We start from the raw sequence: 27,473 nt of genomic DNA on the forward strand, positions 1-27,473 counted from the left end.
GTGAGCTATAGTCCATGGGGTCGCAAAGAGTCAGATATGACTTAGCGACTAAACAACAGCAGGATATATTGGTATTTTATTCCTTTCTGTTGCCAAACAAAATGAAAGTGAAAGTGAAGTTGCTCAGTCGTGTCTGACTCTTTGTGACCGCATAGGCTGGAAGGCAATGGCACCCCACTCCAGTACTCTTGCCTGGAGAATCCCATGGATGGAGGAGCCTGGTAGGCTGCAGTCCATGGGGTCGCTAAGAGTCGGACACGAATGAGCGACTTCACTTTCACTTTTCACTTTCATGCATTGGAGAAGGAAATGGCAACCCACTCCAGTGTTCTTGCTTGGAGAATCCTAGGGACGGGGGAGCCTGGTGGGCTGCCATCTATGGGGTCACACAGAGTCGGACATGACTGAAGTGACTTAGCAGCAGTAGCAGCAGACTGTAGCCTACAGGCTTCTCCATCCATGGGATTTTCCAGGCAAGAGTACTGGAGTGGGGTGTCATTTCCTTCTCAAGGGGATCTTCCCAACCCAGGGATCGAATCCAGGTCTCCCACTTTCCAAGCAGACGCTTTACCCTCTGAGCCACCAGGGAAGCCTGCCAAACAAAATGAACATACCGCGTTTTATCTATTCATCTGTGGATGGACACATGAGTTGTTTCCATTTTTTGGCTGTTATGAATAATGCAGAGGATGAGATGGTTAGATAGTATCACTGACTCAATGGACATGAGTCTGAGCACACTGTTAATGAAGGACAGGTGAGCCTGGTGTGATGCAGTCCCTGGGGTCACAAAGAGTCAGACATGATTTAGCAACTGGACAACAATAACACGAGTAATGCTGCTGTGAACATGTGCACTGTTCTGGGTGGACACGTGGTTTCATCTTTCCCAGATATACACCCAGGAGTGGAATTGCTGGGTCATGTGCTAACTAGGTTTAACCATTCAAAGAACTACCAGACTATTCTTCAGAGAGGCTTCCCTGCTGCCTCTTAGACAGACCTATTTTCAGAGTGACAGGACAGGGAAGAAGGTCAAACCACAAAGTCTGTGTGAATTGCCTCTTTTCACAGAAGTAGGCTGTTATAAAGCACTCTTAAGACTGTGACTTCACTGTCGAGTCTGATGATCCTGGAGGGACGTGTGGGTCCTGCAGGGCCTCAAGCACACGGCCATGTGGCCTGGTCATCGGTGTGCTGGCAGAGCTCTGCCTTCTGCATTCTGGCTAGCAGGCTGTGCTATTAGAGAACGTGCTAGAATCAGCCCTAAGTTCAGGGAGCTAGATGGGGACAAGTGCGGTGAATGGTAACGAAGGCCCTTGGAGGAGAGAGGAGAAGGTCTCGAGCCTGGCACAGGGAAGATGGGTGGGGGAGAAGGGAGGCAGTAGGAGAGACAGGGTTAGGGTCTTTGGGGTTGGGGGCAAGTCCGCGGCCAACTGTGGCTGCTAACTCTGGTCTTTGTCCTTTGACTGCAGACCTGGCCGAGTGCAAGCTGGTTTCCTTCCCCATCGGCATTTACAAGGTCCTGCGAAATGTCACTGACCAGATTCGCCTCATCACGCTGGCCAACAACGAGCTCAAGTCCCTCACCAGCAAGTTCATGACCACGTTCTGTCAGCTCCGAGGTAGGCCGGGAGGGCATTCTGGCTCTTACCCTGAAGGCTCCGACCCTCTCTGGGGACTGGCATCAGGGCTGGTCCCCTGGTCTGCTAGTCTCAGGAAACAGTTCCCAAGGAGGGCCTTTAAGGGTGGACACGTGTCCTCCCTGCAGCCTGGATATCTCCCCTACCTCTAGCTGGCTGTGAATCAGATTGACTCATGGTTAAGGCCGTGGGTCCTGGAGTGATTCTTTTGTTTTGAATAGACCAGCAGGGTGTTTGGGGTCTTGCAGCTCTGGAGTTTTTTCTCAGTAGACTTGTTAAAGCCCCCTTCTGCCCCCACCAATCTAGCACTGTTTTCCCATGTTGCTTTTTCAGTTCAGGAGTGACATGTCAGGGATGTTGTTTTCTCTGCTGTGCACACGCAGAGCAAGTGGACTTGGGTGCTTGGCAGAGAGGTGAGCAGGAGGCTGACGGGTGGGTGTCATAGGTGCATATGAAATTTCTCCTCCGGATGGAGAAGCAGGATGCAGTGGCCACTGCATGTCCACTCCCCACTCCTTCATCCTTCTGCGAGTCCCTCATCCTTCTGCGGGAGTTCACTGCTGCTCAGCCCAATGACCTGTGGGGTGGAGCTGCAGCCTGGGCTCTTGGTGTGTGTTTATGAAATGGTGGGGTCGGGGGGAGAATTGGGGAGGGCACAGGAGAGGTGATTCCTGCCTTCTGGAATTCTCTATCTGTTAGGGGCATGAAAGGGGTCTTAGAGTCTGTTTAGAGAAACCAGTATGTAAAATGCTGCTGATGGAATCTGAGGGACCTGAACAGCCTATTTCCTGCAGCTTCCCAGAGGAGATGTGGACTCTGGCAGAGCCCAGAGAGGAGGGGGAAGCATGAATTGGCAAACCTGGGCCAGGGACAGGAAGTGGCTTGGACAGTGGCTCGGGAGAAAGCTACAGGTGGGACCTGGACTGGGTGCAGACACAAGGGCGGGGAGGAGGGATTGATCTGCGTGGTTGCTTCTGACTGAAGCTCACAAAGCTCTTTGCATTTGTGCCTAAAATGTTAAAGTGCTTATGATGGAGGGTGAGTCAAGGAACCCCAGGGCAAGACATGTTTCCCCAGGAGCATCTGTGGATGGTTTTCACCAGGACCATTTTACCATCCTTCCTTTTCTGGTAGCTGCTTCTTTACACAGGTGAGATGGGTCCTTCTAGCCAGTGGGGCCCTTGGACCACAGGCAGCTCTCAGCCTGGCTGAAATTAGAATCGATTTGCCTCGGCTTTACTCCAAGACCCATTGAATTAGAATGTCTGGGTGTGGGTCTGGGTGTAGGCATCTGTTAAAACCTAAATCAATCGTTCTAAAGTGCTGGCAGCCAAAATTGAGACCATAGTTTAGACCAACGCAAATGCCAAACTGAACTGAACTGAACTGAAATGCCAAAGAGACTAGCATGTAAGTTATGAGTGACTCAGATTGGTAATGATAAGAAGGTGTGGTGGGTACTGTGGCCAACTGGTACCTGTCCTGCTCAGCTTCTGCCAGACACACCATGGGATTGTTCTTTTTTTCCTTCTTCTATTTTTTGGCCACGTCATGCAGCATGTGGGAACTTAGCTCCCCAACTGGGGATCAGACTTGTGCCTCCTGCAGTGAAAGTGTGGAATCTTAACCTCTGGACCATCAGGAAAGTCCCTGGGATTGTTCTGATTATTTTATTCAATTGAAGCTAGAAAGATGGATCTTTATGTGAAATTTATCCATTTTTACTTTAACGTGGAAGCCAATAAAACACATTTTGCAAGTTAGACTTAGCCAGTTGAGAGAATCTCCCATAAAATATTAGAGCTGTTTCTGCCATCTCATCTCACAGTGGAAAAAGAAGGTCAGGGAAAGAAGCGATGTGTCCAGGGTCTTCTAGCAGGACACTCACGTCACCCACTCTGCAGCCGGGATTGCCTTTCCAGACCAGCTGCATTAGTTAGCTCAAGGGCCTCCTGGAGAGGACTTGACATTTGGCAGCACCTTGTGGAATGAGTGAGCAGGCCCTTTCCAGGGGACACAGCAGCAAGTGCCAGAGAAAGACACTTAGGGTCCCTACATTTGTGCCTCAGTTGTGAAAATATACTTATCATGATACCCTTCCATCAGAGGTCTGTAGAAGGATGCTGTTTGCCCTCCCTCCTGTGCTCTGGTACTCCTGCCTCCCCCATACCACCTTGGGTTACAAAGAGAAGGCCCTGGTGTGCCCAGTGATTAGATTTCACAGAGGCAGCAGTGGACCCAGGGAGGGTGACCAGGAATAGAGGGGCTGGTGCGGAGAGACTCACCTGGCTTCCACAGTGATGGCTCTGGGTCCCAGCCTTTATTCTGTTTTCTCTTTCAAATAGTAAAACCTTTTCCTTTCAAGTGTGACGAGGAGGCTTGAATAGGCTTTGCTGGGCTCCTCACCGCCTGCTAGCATCCTCTTGTGGGTTCTTGACAGACAAGGTTGGTTTCCTCAGTGCTGGGGAGAGAGCGGCCTGCTTACTCCCTGCCTGTGCCTGTCAAGTGGTGTCCTGTGGGTACCCTGGACACTTTCTTTTGCTGGAGTCATGGCCCATTTGAAGTTGAATGGTCTTTTTTTTTTTTTCACTTTATTTTTTTATTTTTTAGCCACGCCATGCAGCATGCAGGATTTTAGTTCCCCAATCGGGGATCCAACTTGTGCTCCGCCCCCCGCCCTCTGCAGTGGAAGTGCTAGGTCCTAACCACTGGGCCACCAGGGTCATCTTTACTGGTTACATCCCCTTGACACCTTTCACTCAACTTATAGTGGGAAAAAGCAAGACCTGAGATGGACAATGGCACAGATTGTCCAAAGGGCAAGTAGGCTCTGCCGAGAGTGGGTCCCCGTGTCTGGTTGTGGCTCCTCTGGCCCATCTCCTCCTCCCATGTTCCCATCTCTCCACTTCCTCCCGAAGCAGGTCATTCAGATCTTTTTATTGAGTGTATCCTGAGTCTGCCAGGCCGGAGGTGTCCAAGACACACCTGCAGAAATAGACAAAGGCCATCCAAATGAGAACCAGCAGAGGCATTTCATTCAGAGCTTGCTCTAGCCAAGAATTCAGCCACTGTCACTTGCATTTAGCAGAGAGTCAAAGGCAGACAGAGGAGTTGAAAGGCTTTATAGTGGATGAAAGGGAGAAGGCTTCAGGTGTGCCTGAAGGCAGGCTGGGAGCCCAGGGAAGCTGGAGGCAGGCGGGCCAGCTGGCTGCAGGGAGTCCTATGTGGTTGTTTAGGATGTACTTCTGGCTGTCTCCAGTTGGTCCTAAATGGGATATTGGGATAAACTTTAGGGAAACTCAGTTAGTAATCAAGTTCTGGCCATTTGAGGCCAACTGTTACAGAGGATGTTATTTGGCTTCCTGGATAGTTGATGGAGATGGTAGTCTGACTGCCTACAAGTCTGACTTAACAGAAGGCTAGCTTCCTGGGTGGTTGCTTTACTAACGGGATGATTTCCTAGACAGGATGCTGCAGGTTGTGGGTCACAGATCTATTTTTATACTTGGTCTGGCCATTGTCTGTGTGTATATTCAGTCTCACAGCTTGCTTTTGAGCTCAATTCACTGGGTTCTCCTGAGTACCTGTTCTGGGCCTGGCAAGAGCATGAACAAGTGACTAATAACACTGGACCCAAATTCACTGGGCACTTAGCACCCCCAGCTCCACACTGAGGGTTTTACGTGTGTCATCTCATTTCACTGTCATAGTGTTGCAGGAAGGGGGACCCCTTCCAGGGCCCAAAACTAGGCTCTTGTCTAACCCTCGGAAATGAATTGTCCGAGGAGACACATGTGCTGACAAAGCAAGAGATTTTACTGGGAAAGGGCACCCGGGTGGAGAGCAGTAGGGTAAGGGAACCCAGGAGAACAGCTCTGCTACATGGCTCACAGTCTCAGGTTTTAGGGTGATAGGATTAGTTTCTGGGTTGTCCTTAGCCAATCATTCTGACTGAGAGTCCTTCCTGGTGGTGCATGCCTTGTTCAGCCAAGATGGATGCCAGAGAGAAGGATTCTGGGAGGTGGTTGGACACGTGGTGTCTCCTTTTGACCTTTCCCGAACTCTTCCGGTTGGTGGTGGCTTATTAGTTCCCTGTTCCTTAGCAGGACCTCCTGTCGTAAAGCAATTCATGCAAATGGTTACTGTGGTGCCTGGCGGGGTGGGCGGTGTCAGTCAGCGTGCGTCCCCTGACAGTAGCAGTGTCACTTGGGAAGGATAAGAAAACCAAGAGCTAGACCTTGAGGAGCTCACAGTCTCCCGAGGAGACAGGTGTGTAAGCACAGAGCCACTTCATAATGTGAGGGGATGTTTACTCCAAGTCTGGGGCCTCTGGGAAGTCTGTATGCTTATTATCTTTGTTTTCCATGAGGCAACTGAGGCACAGAGAGCTTAAGGAACTTGCCCGAGGTCACACAGTGAGAGGACGGGGTCAGGACTGTGGGTCCAGATCCAGAGCTCCTTAATAAAATACTGATGGGAGTGAGTGTCTGCACAGTTTTGCAACTTTCTGCTTTTACTTGGCGATAGATTTTAGGAACTGGTTCCTGTTGGTACAGTGAGACCCACATTATCCTTTTCACAGGGGTGGGACGATTAGCACTTCAGTTTAGTCTGTCCCAGACTCCTCAGTCAGAAGAGTTTTCTCCCCTTTCTTTCTGTTTACCCAAGAAGGGGATGTGGCTTTCAGAAACTTCACTCCTTTCCCCTCTGTCCCCCACAGGCAGCAGCTGTCTCTGTGCAAAGCATCTTCAGTGCTGAATATGGGCCATTTGAAGGACAATCATTGTCCAACCCATCCCGCTGACTCAGCCCTGCAGGAGAGCCCTTGCAGGCAGAACAGTAATTACTCAGTGATGCAGGGTCCCAGCAGCCAAGGTGCTGATTGATCCTCAGTGGGCGGGTATTTTTGGAGCTGGTGCATTCCTGTACTACCAGGCTGAGTAATGACTACAGGCCGGCCACATCTATCCCTTAATGGAATCGGCAGGGCCTGTCTCTCCCCTGGGGTCAGTCTGAGGCCCCTGAATCAGCCCTGACAATTGTCCAAGATAAGGATGATGCAGAAATAATAAAAGGAGCTTGGGGGAAGGAGAGATCCATCTAGCCAACACCAGAAACCACAGTTCAGAAGAGATAGTAGATAAGGGAATGTCAGGCCTGTCTGCTCTCAGGCGGGGGACAGTCTGGGGAGTGGGATAGAGGAACTTCTCCCAGAGCCCCTGTCTGTCCTGAGAGCCTAGGTTGTTTGAACCCTGGCACAAGACAGCAGGAAGAAATATGTGGAGCTCCTTGAATATAGCTCCCTGGGCCAAGAGGGCATTGAGACCCTGGGCATAATTGTGAAAGTCTGTTTGATTTTCCTGGAAGCCACGTGTCCCAGTAGCAACCACCTTTTTTTCTTTTATCTTTTGATTCTTGCCTTTAATGTTAGCTTTTAATATCTTTTCCCCATCTTTTATCTTTTGATTCTTTCCTTTAATGTTAGCTTTTAATATCTTTTCCCCGCAAAAAGCTCCATAATCCAGTAATTAAGTCTTGTGGATCTCATACCCCTCTAACAGAAACAGTTCCATTTATTGGGTGCTTCTATGTTTCAGAGATTATCCTTTTCATTTTCAAATATGGGACTGAGCACACAGTAGGTGCCTAATAAATGTCTATATTTTGCCACACATCCTGCTTTTCACAAGACTCACAACTCATTCTCACAGCCATGCTGTGAATGGGCAGGGAGGACCTTCTCATGGAGGCTGTTCAGGGGGAGGATGGGCCTAAGGACATGTGATGAGTTAGGTCAGTACCAGGCCCTCTTGGTTTTCAGCCTGTCATTCATTCACCACTAAATAAGCAGAGACTTGCTGAGGATCTACTCTGAGGACAGGTGCAGCAGGAATTAGGCACACAAAACTGGAAAAAGAAGGCCCACTTCTCTTGGGGAAGCTGGCTGGGGTTTGCATCCTAGTTTTGGGGTTGGGAGAGGAGAGTCAGATTAGCTAGCAGAGAGTTTGGGGTTCTGGGTGACCTTGGACAAGTTATTTCATCTCTCTGTAAATTGAAGGTAGCAGATGATAGTAAAATGAAAATGATGATTGTGTGTAAACCCTAGGAAACAAGTGCCTGGAGCAGAGTGCTGCTCCTTAGATGTTAGCCATCATTATTCCTTTTGTTTCAAGCCCCATATCCTGAAAGACTGGGTATCTGGCATAAGAGCTCTTGCCTGGAACCCCCTCCCCCATCCAATCCCAGCACGTCAATACTTTGTTAACTCAGCAGGAGCCTGACTCACTGGCGTGGGTTTACACTGCCTTTCTAGTACAGATCCGGGCCCCCTTTGAAGATCAGTAATGGAAAGCTTTCCCTTCCTTCCCAGTTTCAGCACAGCCCCTCTGATTACCCTAATGCAATCAAGGAGCTGAATGCCAAGGGTGCAAACCCTGCTTTCCAGCCACAATTCCCTCTGCGCCTTTTGCTTTTCAATGATGCTTCTGAGCTGGTGAGGAGGCTGCCTTTCAGGCAGACTCAGCTCCTCCTTGCAGCTGAGCATCGCCTTAGAGCCTGGAGCTAAAAAAAAAGGCTGGACTTCAGAGAGCACCCTTCCCTGGGGAACAAGAAGCTGGGCAGGGGTGTGATTTTGTAGCCCCAAGTCTCAATCTTGACAGCAGTGATCTCTAGAGGAGGATATACCAAGCGATGATTTGGAAACCTGCCTTGGCTTTATTGAGTAAAAAAGCAGGAATCAAAAGAGTACATAGGCTATGGTTCCATTTTTAACAATATTTATTTATTTGGGTGCACCGGGTCTTAGTTGAGGCGTGTGGGATCTTTAGCTGTGGCATGGGAACTCTTAGTTACGGTATGTGGGATCTAGTTCCCTGACCAAGGATTGAACCTGGGCCACCTGCACTGGGAGCGTGGAGTCTTAGCCACTGGAACCACCAGGGAAGTCCTCCTCCATTTGTTTTTTAAAAATAATATCTATCCATCCATCTATCTATTAGTATGTACATAGAAAAATATAGACTAGTGAATACCAGACGACTGTGGTTCTAGGAGTGGAAACAGGATTTTCATTTTCCGTGTTCCATATTTTTGTGATGTCTCTATTTTTACAATGAGCACGCATTGCTTTTTATCAGTAGAAGATGTGTTTAAAGTGAAACAAACTGTATCGGTTATGATAGGCCAGTTTTGGATTAAAGTGAAAGTAAAAGTTGCTCAGTTTTGTCTGACTCTTTGCGACCCCATGGACTGTAGCCTGCCAGGCTCCTCTGTCTGTGGAATTCTCCAGGCCAGTATACTGGAGTGGGTTGCCATTCCTTTCTCCAGGGCATCTTCTCAACACAGGGATCAAACCGGGGTCTCCTGCATTGCAGGTGGATTCTTTACCATCTGAGCCACCAGGGAAATCTTAGTTTTGCATTCAGTTCAGTCGCTCAGTCGTGTCCGACTCTGCGACCCCATGAATCGCAGCACGCCAGGCCTCCCTGTCCATCACCAACTCCCGGAGTTTACGAAACTCACATCCATCGAGTCGGTGATGCCATCCAGCCATCTCATCCTCTGTCATCACCTTCTCCTCCTGCCCCCAATCCCTCCCAATATCAGAGTCTTTTCCAATGAGTCAACTCTTCGCATGAAGTGGCCAAAGTACTGGAGTTTCAGCTTTAGCATCATTCCTTCCAAAGAATACCCAGGGCTGATCTCCTTTAGAATGGACTGGTTGGATCCCCTTGCAGTCCAAGGGACTCTCAAGAGTCTTCTCCAACACCACAGTTCAAAAGCATCAGTTCTTCAGTGCTCAGATTTCTTCACAGTCCAACTCTCACATCCATACATGACCACAGGAAAAACCATAGCCTTGACTAGATGGACCTTTGTTGGCAGAGTAATTAATGTCTCTGCTTTTGAATATACTATCTAGGTTGGTCATAACTTTTCTTCCAAGGAGTAAGCGTCTTTTAATTTCATGGCTGCAATCACCATCTGCAGTGATTTTGGAGCCCCCCCAAAAAAAGTCTGACACTGTTTCCACTGTTTCCCCATCTATTTGCCATAAAGTGATGGGACCGGATGCCATGATCTTTGTTTTCTGAATGTTGAGCTTTAAGCCAGCTTTTTCCACTCTCCTCTTTCACTTTCATCAAGAGGCTTTTTAGTTCCTCTTCACTTTCTGCCTTAAGGGTGGTGTCATCTGCATATCTGAGGTTATTGATATTTCTCCTGGCAATCTTGATTCCAGCTTATGCTTCCTCCAGCCCAGCGTTTCTCATGATGTACTCTGCATATAAGTTAAATAAGCAGGGTGACAATATACAGCCTTGATGCACTCCTTTTCCTATTTGGAACCAGTCTGTTGTTCCATGTCCAGTTCTAACTGTTGCCTCCTGACCTGCATATAGGTTTCTCAAGAGGCAGGTCGGGTGGTCTGGTATTCCCATCTCTTTCAGAATTTTCCACAGTTTATTGTGATCCACACAGTCAAAGGCTTTGCCATAGTCAATAAAGCAGAAATAGATGATTTTCTGGAACTCTCTTGCTTTTTTGATGATCCAGTGAATGTTGGCAATTTGATGTCTGGTTCCTCTGCCTTTTCTAAAACCAGCTTGAACATCTGGAAGTTCATGGTACACATATTGCTGAAGCCTGGCTTGGAGAATTTTGAGCATTACTTTACTAGCATGTGAGATGAGTGCAATTGTGCAGTAGTTTGAGCATTCTTTGCCATTGCCTTTCTTTGGGATTGGAATGAAAACTGACCTTTTCCAGTCCTGTGGGCACTGCTGAGTTTTCCAAGTTTTGCATTAAGAACAAATAATTTTAAATCTCAGTGGCTTCAAACAACAAAATCTTGTATTTACAGTTGGGATATCATTGAGTGTCTGTGATGGTTATTGGCACTGTTCACATGCCTGAGTGCTAGGCGACTTGCTGCCTTCAGTGGTGATGGAGGACTAGACCTGAATTTTCTTGATAACTCAGCACAAATATGGCCCAGGAGGGCTGTGCACAGAGTGGGGAAAATATTAAAACAGTGACAACAGTAATCTCCCTTGATGATAGTAAATTTCAGCAAGAACATCTAATTTTAAGTAGTGCATCTTTCTGAAGCTTCTCCTGGATAAACCAGCTGCAAACATTGTCCATGGTAGCTAGCCAAGCGACCCTGTGTGTGTCAGGAGGGTGTGGAGAGTCAGTAAGTGGCATGACTATAACTGCAGAACCTAGAGCCACACTGGCCTCAGGTCAGAACCTGGCTCTGCTGTTTCTAATGTCCTGATCCATATGATGTGATCCATTTTACACCACTTCAGTGGGTCATCATAAGGATTAAGTTGAGGTGAAACATGGTAACATTGAAAAGAGGGTACCGGCATGTGGTGAGTATTCAGGACCGTTTGCTCTGTTGATCATTATGTAATCGGTCCCCTGTGCCATCAGATCCTGTCTGCTCCTCCCAAGAGGACCTGAGGTATCCAGATAGCGCATGTCAGGAGGATCTGTTGCACTTTTGGGATGGACCACCTAATGAGCAAATAATCTGTAATTTGATAGGAGTAAAAGTTGCCCTTTTCTAGAATGAGGTTCACCCAGATGGAAGCAAGCCAGAAAGTCATGAGGAGGAAAAGAGCTTAGGAAGAAGAACCTGCTGTTCAGAGTGGTTCTTGAGCAAACAATTCCTGAAACAGGAATGCCTTGTTTGGCTTGGAGTTTTGTCTAAACCTTTTATTTACTTATGTTATTGTTTATTTTTGGCCGTGCTGGGTCTCCGTTCCGTGTATGGGCTTCCTCTAGCCGTGGCGAGCGGGGCTGCTCTCTAGGTGTGGAGCACCGGCTTCTCATGGAGGTGGCTTCTCTTGCTGCAGAGCACAGGCTCTGGTGTGCTTGAGCTTCAGTAGCTGTGGCTCACGGGCTCCAGAGCACAGGCTCTGTAGCTGCGGATGTACCTTGGGGTTTAGCTGCCCCGAGGCATGTGGAATCTCCCCAGAGAAGGAATTGAACCTGCGTTGGCAGGTGTATACCTAACCAATGGACCACCAGGGAAGTCCTAACTTGGGCTTTTTAATTAACCTCACTGATGAGGGAGCAGTCTTGACCTTCTGACACCTGGGTTGTTGACGTTTGTGTGTAAAGCTTGCAAGAGCAAGCCTCCCACGGGTCTGTCGGGCTCTGCCCTCCCGCTTCTCCCCCAACCCTGAGAGGAGAGGAAGTGATGATGCAAAAGCCGGAGGATGATGTTCATTGTAGCCACACATGATGGCAGGGAATTTAAAGAGCCTTTGAGTCATGAATGCAGCAAGACAGAGATGTGGAGAAAAGCTATTGAACAGCAAAGAAATAGAGCTGGCAGGGCACGCCGTGCTTTCATTAAAACGCTGTCAGTCAGACGAAAAGCTTTTCAGCTTCTCAACTGTGGAGATGCCCCCGGCTGATCCCAGGCGCATCTCCCCAGCAGGCCTCGCAGACTGTGCTCTGCACGGAGGTGTCTCCAGCCTCCCCCAGAGGCTCTGCTCCCTGAAGGCTCCACTCATCCCTGACCTTATATCAGTGCCTGGATGGACCCCTCCCCGACCCCACTTCCCTGAGGAAATGGGACTGTCATTCACTTCCTCCCTTCCTTCTTTTATCCGTGAATCTCAGGGAACATGGGGAACGTCTGACCACCAGTTGGGATCTGCCAGGTGTGTGTGCCTTTGGGCAGGTTATTTGACCTCTGTGATCCTCAGTGCTCTCATTTGTAAACTGGGAGATATTTGTGAGATTTCATGAACAACTAATACATTGCCTGGGACACAGCATCACTCATTAAATGTTCACACCTGTCTCCTGTCCCCTTGGTCATGTGTATCTCATGTTTGGTGACCAGTACCAGGACACCCAGGCCATCCTAATCCTGGCTTCTCTGCCACCTGGAGGTGTGATCTTGGCAAATTGCTTAACCTCTCTAAGTCACCATTTCTGCTTCCATCAAATAGAACAGAGTAAGACAAATCTTGCAGAGCTGTTCTGAGGATCAAATGAGACAATAAATATCCACTCCTGGTGGCGTCCCAGACTCATACTAAGTAACAAAGGAAAAAGGAGCTCCTCCTGTTACCACTTTTGTAGTACTGTAGTGGAGTCCAGCAAGATGATGTTGTATGAATTCTCCTGTGTTGTGTGATCATCCCAGAGCAGCCAGGCCTGGACCTGAGTGTGAGTGCTGGACCTGCAGATCCTCGGCCTAACATAAAGGGTCTGGATTACCTAGGGGAGGAGGCCTTGGGGATCCACTGAAGAATTACAAGCTCAGAGCTGTGCTCATGAAGTGAAATAGGTCCCACTGTGCAGCGTTGATTGGAAAGGGGCTGGAGGCAAGAGTCCAGGGAGGAGGCTGCCAGAGTGGTCCAGGTGAGAGGGACTGGGAGGAACAAAATCAAGAGCCTGTTTGAGCTGCAGTAAGGAAGGCCTGTCTGGTCATTCTGGATACCTCAATGCAAGGATTCTGTGGCCCCTAAACCAGCCTCAGGAAGGACCCCAGATGTGCCATCCTGAACAGGGGTGAGAGCCTTGCTTTCCAAAGCCAAAAGCAGGGCACCCAGCTGGAATGATGGGTGGCAGTGGTTGGGGTTACCCCTCCTTTTGCATGACTATGGAATTCGCACTTTGGGAAGATTTCCTTTGGATCTGGGTTTCCTCGCTGCTTTCCTGGCCCAGGCAGCCAGCAGTCACTGTGGTCTCTGGGTTGTTTCCACTTCCCCCCTCCTTACTCTTCCTTCCCACCTGGCAGAACTCCGCCTGGAAGGGAACTTCCTGCACCGCCTCCCCAATGAGGTCAGCACCCTGCAGCATCTCAAGGCCATCGACCTGTCCCGGAACCAGTTCCACGACTTCCCCGAGCAGCTCACCACCCTGCCTGCGCTGGAGAATATCAATCTGGAAGAGAATGAGATTGTGGGTGAGTGGACGCAGCCCACAGCCCTGCCCCTCCTCTGTCTGCAGAGCCTGCCCTGAGCTCCCTTGCCTGAGTTGAGGCTCACAGGGCCTTCTGGGGCACAAGGGATGGGGCTCTGGAGGCAGAGTTTCATAGACAAGAGTGCAAAGTTGGGCTTTCTGGTCTGAGATTCCTGAGTACAGGGCATTGAGCCTAGAAAGGTAACTATTATGAGGTCCTGCTGCCTGCCAGGGGCCAGGCTGGACACTTGCTTTCACCTGGCAAGTAGAAGGTCTTGGCTTTTCATACCGTGAGCCCTGAACTAGTTGGGCCACCTTGGACCTCAAACTCTCCTCTTATCTCCATCTTCCAGCCTTGGCTGCCTTTACGACCCTTCAGCTCAGACCTTCTATGTGTTAACTCCTGCCTGAGCTCTGGCTCTCCCTCCTTGGCTTCACAGGAGATCTTTGCCTGTGATGATTAAGCAGGAGCCCCCGGGCAAACAAGTTCAGAACAGCCTCTCTGAACCTTCCAGTAAAATACACTCCCCCTCAGGGAAGCAGAAGGTCTCTCGCTCCGAGTTGGAGGTGTGCCTCCTGCAAACCGCAGACCCCAGCAAGCTGGGTTCCTCTGAGGTGGAAGAGGGGTTCCTTTCCTCCTTTGGTAACTCTTGCACACCTCTTGGTCTCATTCGGCCTGAGCATCCTCTCCGACTGCTGTCTAGCCCCGTCAAGGGAGAGCCCGGCACTCACAGGCTCCCTCAGTGCCCCTCCTCCTCAGCTCCTCCTGCAGCTGCTTTGGCAGGCTCTGCAAGCCCATCTCCAGCTCCATGTCGCCTTCTCTTGCATTGCCTCTGATGTTGATGGTTAATAATAACCCCCTTCGGTTATGCGTTCATTTTGCTAAGCTCTTTTGCAGGCATTATGCTATTAGGTTAAAAGCAAGAGGCCTCTGGTGGTTTGATGCTGCCCAGCGCACTGGTGAGCCTCCCTTCTATCAAGGATGCTGCCCGCAGGGCTCAGGCTCTGGCTGAGTGGGAGGGGGAACCAGCTAAGCTCTGAATTTCGGGGTCCATCCTTTTACAGGTGTGTAAACTGATGATCAGAGAGGTTATGAGAGAGCATGGGGTTGCACAGTGAGACCCCAGAAATGCCAGGATTCTAAAACTCAGCCCTATGCCTGGAGAGGGCTTCCCTTGTCTGGCCTCTGGGAAGGCCCTGGGAGTGGGCTCTGGTTCAGACTTGCCGTTCCAAGACCAGGATCACTGAGTGGCTGGCCCCTGGGTTGGCACCCCTTGTGCTGTGTTTAAGCAGAAGTGCCTGTTTACTGTAAAAATCCTGACCACCTAGGGCTTCCTCATAGCTCAGTTGGTAAAGAATCCGCCTGCAATGCAGGAGACCCTGGTTCAATTCTTGGGTCAGGAAGATCCTCTGGAGAAGGGATAGGCTACCCACTCCAGTATTCTTGGGCTTCCCTGGTGGGCTTCCCTGGTAAAGAAGCGACCTGAAATGCCTGCAGTATGGGAGACCTGGGTTCGATCCCTGGTTTGGGAAGATCCCCTGGAGAAGGGAAAGGCTACCCACTCCAATATTCTGACTTGGAGAATCCCATGGACTGTATAGACATTACTTTGCTGACAAAGGTCCGTCTAGTCAAAGCTATGGTTTTTCCAGTAGTCATGTATGGATGTGAGTTGGACTTTACAGAAAGCTGAGCACCAAAGAATTGATGCTTTTGAACTGTGGTGTTGGAGAAGCCTCTTGAGAGTCCCTTGGACTGCAAGGAGATCAAACCAGTCCATCCTAAAGGAAATCAGTCCTGAATATTCATTGGAAGGACTGATCTTGAAGCTGAAACTCCAGTACTTTGGCCATTTGATGCAAAGAACTGACTCATTTGAAAGGACCCTGATGCTGAGAAAGATTGAAGGTAGGAGGAGAAGGGGATGACAGAGGATAAGATGGTTGGATAGCATCAGCTACTCAATGGACATGAGTTTGAGCAAGCTCCAGAAGTTGGTGATAGACAGGGAAGCCTGGTGTGCTGCAGTCCATGGGGTCGCAAAGAGTCGGACACAACTAAGCAACTGAACTGAACTGTATAGTCCAGGGAGTCGCAGAGAGTCAGATGCGACTGAGCGACTTTGACTTTCCAGATCACCGGGGTCTTGCCCTGAGCTCTTCATTCTCGGCCAGGCCCTCCTTGCTGGGCCTTCCTCTACTGCCTTTTGTTCTTCGAGGCATTCCTGATGTCTGCTGCTTTTCCAAATGGGGCAGTAACCAAGACAGGGCTACTTGTTTGGGCTAATGTCAAGACCAGAGCTGGATGGGCAGATGCAGGCAGGCAGGTCAGGATAAGTATTGGCCATTGGCTTCCTCACTTCCTGACTTGTATCTTTGAAAGACTTGCATCCCTTCTCTAAGCTTCTGCTTTCTTCTCCGCTTTCACATGGTGGTTCTCCGACTCTCCCCAGACTCCTGCCCCAGAAGGTGGCTTTTCCTCAAGCAGGAGAGCAGGGTGAGTGGGCATCTCTGCTGCCTGTCCCCAAAATGAGAAGTACAGGGTGACAGATCCCGTAATGTTCCTCCCTCCAGCAAGGCCGACAACATTTCTTAGCAGCAACAGCTCCCAGAACCTAGATCAGCTGTTTTGACTTATTCTTTTGTACACATATCTCTTTCTTTCTACAGAGTGACAGTAATTACTCTGCACATGGAAGCATCTTGCAGTTTACCAAGAATGCTCATGTGCGGGCCCAAGACAAGAGGGTGATCATCCCATTTGATAGATGTAGAAACGGAGGCACTAAGATTCCCCCGGCCTTCATGGTCAAGGGTCTACTGTACCCCTGGGCAGGTAGCAGAGACTTCAGCCACTGAGCTGTGCTGCCCAGTCAGTTCCTGCTGCCCAGGCCTGGGGAACATGGGGAGACTGGGGAACGCCCCTGCCTCCAAGTTTTCCCCAGGTGCCCAGTGGCTTCTAGACGTGCTTGGCTGATCCCAGGACTGCTCCACTGTGGGATGCCCTGGGCGTTCTCCCCGCACCAGGTGGAGAGAGGGGCACGTGGAGGCAGCGGTGGTTCCTTGCCGGAATCTCCTCACTTCTACGTTCTGCCTCTCTCCAGCCCACCCTAGCTACTTGGATGGTTTCCTGATTCCCAGACCAGTGGAAGACCAGGCCACAGCCTTTGCAGCCCAGGTTGGAGGGAGGAGGGCTGTAATCACAGTGAAGCAGGTGAGGGCTGCACACTCCTTCATTATGGAAATAACTTTGTACTGTTCATTGGTTATAGCCGATCTCTCGCAGGAGCTCATTGGGATAATTGTGGTAGGAACTTAAGATGTTTTCAGTGTGGCTTATTTTTCCCCTCAGAGCTCTCAGAGGGGATTGGAAGATTTTCAAAAAAAATGTTTTCTAAAGAAATAAATTGGAGGTGCATGAATCTCCTTAAAGCTTTAGTTCGGTAAGTAGAGAACAAGCAGCTCTGAATCAAGCTCCGGGTGCATCTGAAGGGACCTCCTCAAAAGGTGCCTCTGGCCCAGCCTCAGAAAGGCCTGGAAGCTTCCAAGAGCAGTAGCATCATCTTTTTTTAAATTTTAGTGTTTATTTTTTTCCATTTATTTATTTGGCTGCGCCGGGTCTCACTCACAGCACACAGCATCTTCAATCTTCATTGCAGTGTGTGGGATCTCCAGACAAGGCATGCTGAGAGTTTAGTTGCAGCTTGTGAACTCTTAGTTGCAGCATGCAGGATCTAGTCCCCTGACCAGGGATCTAACCCAGGCCCCCCTGCATTGGGAGCGCCGAGTCTTAGCACTGGACCACCAGGGAAGTCCCCAGCAGTGGCATCTTGTTTCTGAACAGTGCCACTGGCCGGCACTCTCTGGGCCGTGATGCGGGGAGAGGCTCAGCTCAGGTCCATGGAGGGGAGAAGACACAGGGCCTCGTCAGCGTATGCAGGCTGGGAGAGGCAGGGACACTGCCCTCTGCTTTCGGGTCCAACTGCAAGTGGTGGGAGGATGCTCGTCCTTGGTGCTCACTGGTAGCCGGAGGCCCTCAGGTCGAGGATCTGGGTGGCATGTGACGGCCTCATTGCTGTTGCCTCCTACAGACAGTCCTCTGGTTTGTGTGTGACTTGGCCTTTGAGTTCTGTCATCTCCAGAGCCAGTGTGAGTGCGGTGTCTGCATGCAGCCGGCTTGCAGCTGGTTGGGAGCACAGTGCAGAGCAGGAATTCCAAAGGCTCGAAGGCTCTCTGAAATGGCTGACACTGAATAGGGCCAATTGTTTCAAATTGCCAGCTGTGACCCACTAGTAAGCTGTGAGACCAGCATGTGTTGGAGTTCCTCACCTGTAGCTTGGTACACACCGCTTTGTGATTTTATTTCAGTTTTACTATATGCCTGCATAAATATAGGTACTGGGTCATGATGTAAAATATATTTCTTTTTTTTTTAACCACTCCACAAGGCTTGTGGGATCTTAGTTCCCTGACCAGGGATCAAACCCATGCCCCCCACAGTTGGAAGCATGGAGTCCTAACCCCTGGACCCCCAGGGAAGTCCTAAAATGTATTTCTTGCTGTGAGTCACAATGAGAAAATAACAAAAGCTGCTTCTCTGAGTTGTCCCACAGCGACTTGGGGTCTGTGCTCAGCTGGCCTAGCTCCCGTCCCTCAACTACGCTACATTCTTCCCCCCTCCCATCTCCACCCACATCTACGTCCATCTTGGTCACCACCACGGCATCCTCCTGGCGACTAGTTGTTGGGGGTGGTGTGAAGATGGGCAGTGGGGTCTCTGCCGAGGGGATGATCTCAGCTCTCCTCTCACCTGAGTATGGAGCCAGGCAGATGCTAGGTTCAATGCTACCTGACTCTCTATCCCCACCCCGCCTCACCTCACACACCCTGCACGGCCTGAGCTCATAGTCCAGAAGTCCTGCCTCTGGTCTTATCATTTTCTCTGCCTCTGTCCTAACCCCCCAAGTGCAGGTCCGGGCCTGGTACAGATGAACAGGAAGTGGTGCAAGTGACAGGACTCTACCTCCCCCACTCGCTGGCTCCCAGCACACACACCGCAAGTGCCCCCATCCGGATGGGAGGCTTCCTGGGTCCTTAGAGACAAGCCTGCCAGGACATGGTTGTTTTCTCCAGGCACTCCTGAGAGAGAGAAAAGGGTTTGTAGCTTAGAGTGTTTATTCCAACAGCAGTGCATCACAGGTTTCTGGGATATGGGTTGGTCCCTGTATTTTCCAAACCAAAAAGAGGTATATGGAAACTTCTGAGTGTGTATAAACAAGACTGCTTGAGGGGAGAGAGTCTCTGCAGAGGTTGGGGCTTCAGAGATGAAGGAGATACAGATCCTGACCTCAAGCAGCTTGCAGATGGTAGGTTGCAGAGTGGAAGTGGAGAGTAAATTGCTAGATAAGACATGGTCAGGGAACTTCCCTGGTGGTCTCGTGGTTATGACTCTACACTTCCACTGCAGGGGGCATGAGTTCGATCCCTGGTTGGGAGCTAAGATCCTAACATGTCTTTCAGCTCAGCCAGAAAAAGACCAGACATGGTCAGAAGGGCTGAGGGTGGCCATCCAACTATCCTTGTGAGGTGGGGTTCCCAAGAGAGCCCTGGGGAAGCTTCAGAGGAGGTGGAAGCATTTAGTCTGACTGTGAATGGTGACAGGAGAAGAAGATGGGTCACTCATCCTATGAAAGCCAGGGAGTCAGTGCTTTATCCCAGCAGCTGTCATAGAGGGCTTGAAGGTGGGTGCTGAAGCACCGTTCATGCCTAAGAACTTGGAAGTACTTGATGCTACAGAGCAATTCAACATGTTCCTGGAACATGTGGGGGTGAAGGGAAACCAAGTATTGAAGAACCTTCATTTTGCTAAGTAGGAGACTGTTTTGGCTAAGCTAGAATTTTGCTTTTTGTCACCCTCAGTTCACCAAATTTTTGTTTTATTTTGTTTTTTACCTGATGCATTCACTGTTCCAGAGAGAGCAAGAGATCATAGGAAAGAAAATCTTCTTAAGAATTTAACAAATAGAGCAACGGTACTTTTAAAAGTACAGATATCCTTGGTTTTTTGAAGGTTTGCTTTACACCTGTTTACTTCACTTTGATTTCACTAGTCAAAGAAATCTGAAAAGGATTTTCACTTTTATGAAAAACTAGGAAAAGTGCAAACAGCATTCAGCATTCATTTTGCAGCAAGTGTTAATAGAGGAAGCTCCTATCCTGAGCAGGGAGAGTGCTGAAGCCAAGCTTCTTCCCGGTATCCCCACTCAGCATCAAGCTGCCGTTGCTTTGAACTGTGTCTGTGAGCATCTGTGCTTTATCTCCATTTATTTTGTGTGTCTTTTAGTAAGTGAAAGTGAAAGTCGCTCAGTTGTGTCTGACTCTTTGCAACCCCATGGACTATATAGTCCATGGAATTCTCCAGGCCAGAAAACTGGAGTGGATAACCTTTCCCTTCTCCAGGGTATCTTCCCAACCCAGGAATTGAACCTAGGTCTCCTGCATTGCAGATGGATTCTTTACCAGCTGAGCCACATGGAAAGCCCAAGAATACTGAAGTGGGTAGCATTTCCCTTCTCCAGAGGATCTTCCCGACCCAGAAATCAAACCAGGGTCTCCTGCATTGCAGGCAGATTCTTTACCAACTGAGCTCTCAGGGAAACAAGATGTGTCCTAAGGTGATTGTTTCTTCACTTTATACCATTTCTGCTTACAAAAGCTTTTATGTGAACTTTCTGCTTTTGGATAGCGGGGCACATCTGTATCTGTATTACATAAAGATGCTTTTGGCTGCATTTGCTTAATTCTGTCCAATACAGTTTCACTTCTTACTTTTGAGGCCAACAGTTCTCAGAGTCAGTGGAGGCGGGGGTAGTCCCAGGACCAGCAGCATCACCTTATAACTTGATAGAAATACATATTTTTAGGCCCCTCCCCAGACCCCCGCAGTCAGAAACTGGGGGAGGGAAGTGGACAGCAAATGATTTTGTTTTCTTATTTTGACCTTGCCATGTGGCTTGTGGGATCTCATTTCCCCGACCAGGGATTGAACACAGGCCATGGCAGTGAAAGTGTTAAATCCTAACCACTAGACCACCACCTGATGTGAAGAGCTGACTTATTGGAAAAGACCCCAGTGCTGGGAAAGACTGAAAGCAGGAGGAGAAGAGGATGACAGAGGATGAGATGGTTAGATGACATCACCAATTCAATTGACATGAGTTTGAGCAAGCTCAGGGAGTTGGTGAAGGACTCACAAAGAGTCAGACATGACTGAGCGCCTGAACAACAACAGACCACCAGGGAACTCCCTAGCAATCTATATGAATAATCCCTGACCCTGCCTCCAAATGACGCAGGTGCATGCTGAAGTTGGAGAATCCCTATCGAGGCTCTGGCTTCTCCAAGTGTCACCCAGCGGCAGGGTGAGTATCACCTGTTAGAAATTCAGGACCATGGACAGAGGAGCCTGGTGGGCTACAGTCCATAGGGTTGTAAAGAGTCAGACATGACGGAGAGACTAACACTTTTTCTTGGGCGTGGCTCAGTGTTTAAAGAATCTGCCTGCAGTGCAGGAGATGTCGGAGACGTGAGTTCAATCGAGTTCAATCCCTGGATCAGAAAGATCCCCTGGAGGAGGGCATGGCAACACACCCCAGGATTCTTACCTGGAGAACTCCATGGACAGAGGAGCCTGGTGGGCTATAGTCCGTGGGGTCGCAAAGAGTTGGACATGACTTATTGGGACTGAGCACACACAGGCTTCACCTCCAACGTCCTGAATCGTAATCTGCACCTGAGAAAGACACCCAGATGCTTTCTATGCATAGCAAGACCTTATTCCTGAAGCCCCCAGTGCTATCTCTGGGCAGCTGACTGTGCTTATTGGCCCTGCCATCCCCCCAAGCACAATGCTGCTTAAACTTCACGGAATTCCTCAGGGTACCCGCCACAGATCCCCATTTGGATCCCTCTGGAGCGCTTGTTAAAAAGGAAGACTACTGGGTCTCCTCTCAGACCCACCACATCAGATTTTGTGTGGATGGGACCCCGGAATCTGCCTTTCTAACACGTGCCGTGGGCGAGGCAGTGGTGGGTTGATTGAGAATCTCTGTGCAACTGATGTCTGTATCATTCTCTCCTTTCCTCACATCTATCCAGCTAGTGCCTAGTATAGCCCACTCTGCTTCCTGAATCATCTATTGCAACTGGTTCTTCCTTTCACACTTCACAACCCCCACCCCTGACTCGCAGTCTTCCATCATAGTTTATCTGGGCCATGGTGCCAGCCCTCAAACATAAGGTTTCCACAAAGTACAGGACCCTCATCCCCTGGGATACAAGGATGAGGGTGGGGAGCACCGTGGAGACTTGGAGGGAGCACTCCTGGCCCAAGGGGACACCTATACGCCTGCCATGGCCCAATGTATCTCTCAGGGCCCAGGCCCTCTGTCGCAGTAACTTCTCCCTCCTCTGGGAAGGTGGTGGCGGGAAGAGGCAGATTCCTGCAGAGAAGCACAGCTTCACTCTGGTCTCCATCAATAGAAGAGAGTCTCCAGGGTGTCCTCCCTTAGCCTGGGGCACAGGTGCCCACTAGGGCCTCAGGATTGCCCTCCCCCTGCATTGATGTCAGTATGCCAGCTTCACCCCATTTCACAGAATTAGTTGATCAGCATCACAGGAGCAGAGAGGCATGGCTTTATTTCACTCTGGGGCTCTACCAGGCTGCCCCTTAGTGGGAGGTTCTGCAGGCTTTGTTTGTTCTGGGAACTCTCGAGGGGGTGGGGAGATGAGCCACAAGCACTGAGTACCAAGTGCTAAGTGAGAGGGCCATGTAGCAGCTGAGCAGGGAAGGGCTTCCTGGGGAGCAGGAGTGAGTGGGACCCAATCCTTTTGTTCCCAGCCTCTCTGTGCCTCTCGGGGGACAAAAGGCGACTTCTTTCATAAGAGTCCAGGAAATAGTTTTTAAATAGAGGAAACCCTAGAAAAGCAGAAGTGGAACTAATGTTCTATTTGATCTAAAAAAGATAAAATCGCACCGATTTCAAAATCTAACAGCCATGGCTGCTTGACACTGCTCTTCTGTAATTCTCATATAATTTGCTCAGGCCTCTCTTCTGGATAGGAGGTATTACCTTCACTTGACAGCTAAGAGACAGGCTCAGAGAGATTAAACAGCTTGCACAGGGGTGTGGTGGAGGCAGGATTGAACCCAGGTCTTTGGCACTCCTGGACCCACCTCTGGGTGTTCCAGAACTTGCCAGGTCTACATGTGATGGGAGTGGAGGGTGTGGGTGGCGCCCAGAGAAGTGTGTGCAGGTCCACTGGTCTGGTAGCACCAGGACGCTGTTGGCCAGGTCACAGGGGGAGAGTTTTCTTAACTGGCCTTGCTCAGCCCTGGTGTGATCCCTGTGGTGGCAGAGAAGGGAGCTCTCCGTGCAAGGAGTCACACTACAAGGGCTTTTAGCTGGTATTTACAAGGAGCTAATTGGCAAGCACACTTCCTCTAGCTTCCTGCCTGCCAGAGAAGGCTGTTAATGTCTGTGTGTGTGTGTGTGCGTGTGTGTGTTAGCCGCTTGGTCGTGTTAGACTCTCTGCGACCCCATGAACTATGGCCTGGCAGGCTTCTCTGTCCGTGGAATTCTCCAGGCAAGAATACTGGAGTGGGTTGTCATTCCCTTCTCCAGAGGCTCTTTCTGACCCAGGGGTTGAACCTGGGTCTCCTGCGTTGCAGGCGAATTCTTTACTGTCTGAGCCACCGGGGAAGCCCTGTTAACCCCTAAGACATGTCAAAGGAGAGAGGGTCTGGGAAGACAATGTCAAATCCCTGGCACTATCCTCCTGCCCCTGGTTCTTGGGCTCTAAGCCTGTCTGAGGGGAAATGGAAAGAACCCTGGGCACTGAGTTTGAAATCCCCCCTCCTCTGCCCGCCGAGCATACAACAGTCTGAGCCTTGCCCTACCCCTTCCACCAAGCACTAAGTGTTACAGTGCCCAGGAGAAGAGAATTCACCCTCCAAGGTGGCAGCTGTCTGTGTGGCACAGTGGACTCATGCCCTCTGCCCAGTATGACCTTGTCCAGCACCAGCAGAGTGCTGCTGCATACCCCACGGGCAGTGAGCAGTCAGTGCACGCATCGATCGTGAAGCCATCGTTAGCCACAGTGTAGGAGTGCTTGCTGGCTGTGGAGCCTCTTGAGGGAGAAGCTGGGAGTAAACAAACAGTCTTCAACATCAATTAGACTTGGCCCCCAGACGTGGAGGGGAGGGAAGCTCTTGTTGCAGCTCCTGCCCACGTGTGTCTGCCTGGAGGGAATTAGCAAGCCAAGTCTCTGCCCAAGTGGCATTCCCTGTGCCAACCAGTGAGTGGTAAAACCTTGATTACCCAGAACCTCCAATTATCCAGGATGCTCATGTTGCTCTGATGGTAGCACACGAGAGAAGAGCAAGGAAAGTTCTCTGACATTTGCTGCAGTTCAGTTCAGTCGCTCAGTCGTGTCCGACTCTTTGCAGCCCCATGAACCGCAGCACGCCAGGCCTCCCTGTCCATCGCCAACTCCCGGAGTTCACTCAGACTCATGTCCGTCGAGTCGGTGATGCCATCCAGCCATCTCATCCTCTGTCGTCCCCTTTTCCTCCTGCCTCCCATCCCTCCCAGCATCACAGTCTTTTCCAATGAGTCAACTCTTCGCCTGAGGTGGCCAAAGTATTGGAGTTTCAGCTTTAGCATCAGTCATTCCAAAGAACACCCAGGACGGATCTCTTTTAGAATGGATTGGTTGGATCTCCTTGCAGTCCAAGGGACTCTCAAGAGTCTTGTCCAACACCACAGTTCAAAACCATCAATTCTTCGGTGCTCAGCTTTCTTACAGTCCAACTCTCACATCTATACATGACCACTGGAAAAACCATAGCCTTGATTAGATGGACCTTTGTTGGCAAAGTAATGTCTCCGCTTTTGAATATGCTATCTAGGTTGCTCATAACTTTTCTTCCAAGGAGTAAGCATCTTTTAATTTCATGGCTGCAATCAGCATCTGCAGTGATTTGGGAGCAAAAAAAAAAAAAAAGTCTGACACTGTTTCCACTGTTTCCCCATCTATTTGCCATGGAGTGATGGGACTGGATGCCATGATCTTCATTTTCTGAATGTTGAGCTTTAAGCCAACTTTTTCACTCTCCTCTTTCACTTTCATCAAGAGGCTTTTTAGTTCCTCTTCACTTTCTGCCATAAGGGTGGTGTCATCGGCTTAAAACAGAGCAATTCCATGATGCCTTAGACAAGCCAGTCTAAGAAACGGGCTGTCCCTGTCTCTGTCCAGAGTGCTGGATAGCAGCCGAAATGCTCTGACTCAGAACTCAGCCTTGCAAGGATCTTATTCAGGGAGTAAGAGGCTCCCAGGGGCACAGACACAGATTTAGGTATTGGAGAAATGTTCATTCACCAGCTGTTTTTTGATTGAGCAGCTTGCTCTGCGCTAGGCACTGTGCTGGAGATGGAGATGGACAAAGCACACTCCCTGTTCTTGCGGGGCTTGTGGCATGTCAGCTACCCTGGCTGATACTTAGTGACTGTTTACTTCACATCTGGATCTTCTCTAAGCAATTTCAAGTGTGCTTTTGTTTAATGTGGGCAACAGCCTTATGTTGTTGTTGCTTGGTTGCTAGGTCATGTCTGACTCTTTGCAACCCCATGGACCGCAGCACGCCAGTCTCCTCTGTCCTTCACTATCTCCCGGAGTTTGCTCAAATTCATGTCCGTCTAATCAGTGATGCTATTTAACCATTTCATCCTCTTCTGCACCCTTCTCCTTTTGCCTTCAATTTTTCCCTTAAGAGGCAGGTACTATTATTCTCCTCAGGTGAGGAAACCAAGGCTCAGGGAAGTTAAGCAACTTGGCCAAGGTCATGCTGCCTGGACAAAACTAGGATCCCAGCCCAGACAGTCTCTCCAGAACCCCAGCTGTTGAGGATAGTGCTTTGCATAAAAAGAAGGACTATAGCTGGAGGGAGATTGAAAGCCACAGGAAAACTATGGCTGAAGCACATAACTTTGGTTGGAGGAAAATTCTCTTGGGGTGGAGAGAACAGGGGTAAGGTAATGAGGCAGAATTTCCTAAGCCATGAGTTCAGGCAATCAGCCTGGCGCTTGGCGGCTCTGCCCCACACAGTGGAGCAGATGGGCCGCATCCTAGGATGGAAGCGCTAGACGGATGTTTTCACCAGATTCTCTCATTAAGCCTCACCGGGAAGACCAGTGGTACTCAAACTAGCTCTGCATTCAAATCATCCGGGAGATTTCAAAATACCTGTGTCCCGGCCATACCCCATGCCAGTTAAGTCAGAATCTCTGATGGAGGGTTTGGGGCTTGATGATTTTTTTTTTAAAGCTCCCCGATGATTCCAATGTGCAGGCAACGTAGAGTCACTGAGCTAAACCAGGACCTTCTAACAACAAACATTCCATCCCTCAAGAAACTATAACCTCCTTCTTTCTCCTCCCTATGTCAGTCGTGTGTGAGCACACACGTGCGTGCTTAGCTACATCAGGATGAGAAGAGCAATCAGCCCAGCCATGAGAGCTGACAGTTGGCTGGGAAGGTGACAGAGGTGAGCTCTGTGGACTTGCCTCTTGGCCTCTTTTCCCCCTGACCCTACGGGACCCTGGGCATGGTGCTCTGCTGGCCCACAAACCGCCCCTCCTGATTTCCTTGTCGCACACTTAGCATTTTCATTTATAAATGAACCAAAGGCAACTGAGAACGTGTAGATAGCAAAACTGTGGGCCAGTTCCCAAAGTTCAGGTTTATTCCAAAGAATCATAGTGTAAGTAGACAGGAATGGGCCTGAGCTCTGGCACCTTGTGCTCGGGAACCTGTGGTCCTGCCTGGGTGGGCTGCTTGACTTGGCTCCCCAGTACTGGACATGCTCACTCAAGTTCAATGACCTCACCATGGTAGCTTGAAATTGACCATGGTAGGAATATTTATACCATGAAAAAATGGGCAAATTCTGGGAATTCCCTGGTTGTCCAGTGGTTAGCACTCAGGGCTTTTGCTGCTGGGGGCCTGGGTTCAATCCCTGGTCAGGGAACTAAGATCGCACTGTGTGTTAGTCTCTCAGTCGTGTCTGACTCTTTGAGACTCCATGGACTGTATGTAGCCTGGCAGGCTCCTCTGTCCATGGAATTCTCCAGGCAAGAACACTGGAGTGGGTTGCCATCCCACTGTGTAGTACAACCAAAAAAAACCACACAAAACCTTAGCAAATGCCACAAATCAGGGATGTTTCCCTCCAGGAAGTGGAGTGTAAAACCTTAGCCAGCACATCACTTTCTTGTTATTGCCCTCCCACCCCTCCTACTTCCCCTCCACCACCACCTTTAACTCATTTTCTTTTCTAGAAGCTGTTTTCCCTGGTGAGGCCTTCCCTTACTCATTCCCACCTAGTGCTTATCTTAAGAGCGTTTCTTCTTATTTTTCCAATTTATAAAGAAGGTCTGATTTCGCTGACAATGATCTTAAGTCTGAGCAGCAAGAGTTGTAAAATTGGTAGCAGTAAGCTTAGGTTCTGAGCATGGAGAGGATTTACAAAGGACCCACAAAGGAGTCATTCACACATCCGCCCCAACCCAGGAGAAGAGCTTTCAGGAGGCCATTCCTTTTCTATCCCACATGTCCTTCACCCCTCACTTCCAGACTGTTGGTGTACACACAGGCGGCTCTTGTCCTCCATCCTCCAGCTGCAAGGGAGGGATCGGCAGACACTTAATGGGAGGCCACAGCAAAATTGCCGTTGTTTCCTGAGGCCCTCCCAGTGCTTCTAACTGAAACAGTTGGAGGAGCAGAGGGGTTGGGCTGGTGCAGGGACCTCAGTGGGGAGGGGGAGGGACACAGGAGAGCAAA

At 49.7% G+C, this 27,473-nt stretch overlaps 1 protein-coding gene across 2 annotated transcripts in view; it reads left to right on the forward strand.

Annotated features, from left to right (window-relative positions):
* Window positions 1–27,473, forward strand: part of LRRC20 (leucine rich repeat containing 20) — a 74,381-nt gene that overhangs the window by 37,066 nt on the left and 9,842 nt on the right. For both annotated transcript variants that reach the window (XM_040242180.1, XM_040242181.1), the window contains 2 exons: window positions 1,476–1,625; window positions 13,411–13,578. In XM_040242180.1, coding sequence (XP_040098114.1) covers window positions 1,476–1,625; window positions 13,411–13,578 — 318 coding nt within the window. The remainder of the gene's footprint in view (window positions 1–1,475; window positions 1,626–13,410; window positions 13,579–27,473) is intronic.

This window comes from Oryx dammah, unplaced genomic scaffold, assembly GCF_014754425.2.
Source record: "Oryx dammah isolate SB20612 unplaced genomic scaffold, SCBI_Odam_1.1 HiC_scaffold_6, whole genome shotgun sequence".
Taxonomy (NCBI): Eukaryota; Metazoa; Chordata; class Mammalia; order Artiodactyla; family Bovidae; genus Oryx; species Oryx dammah.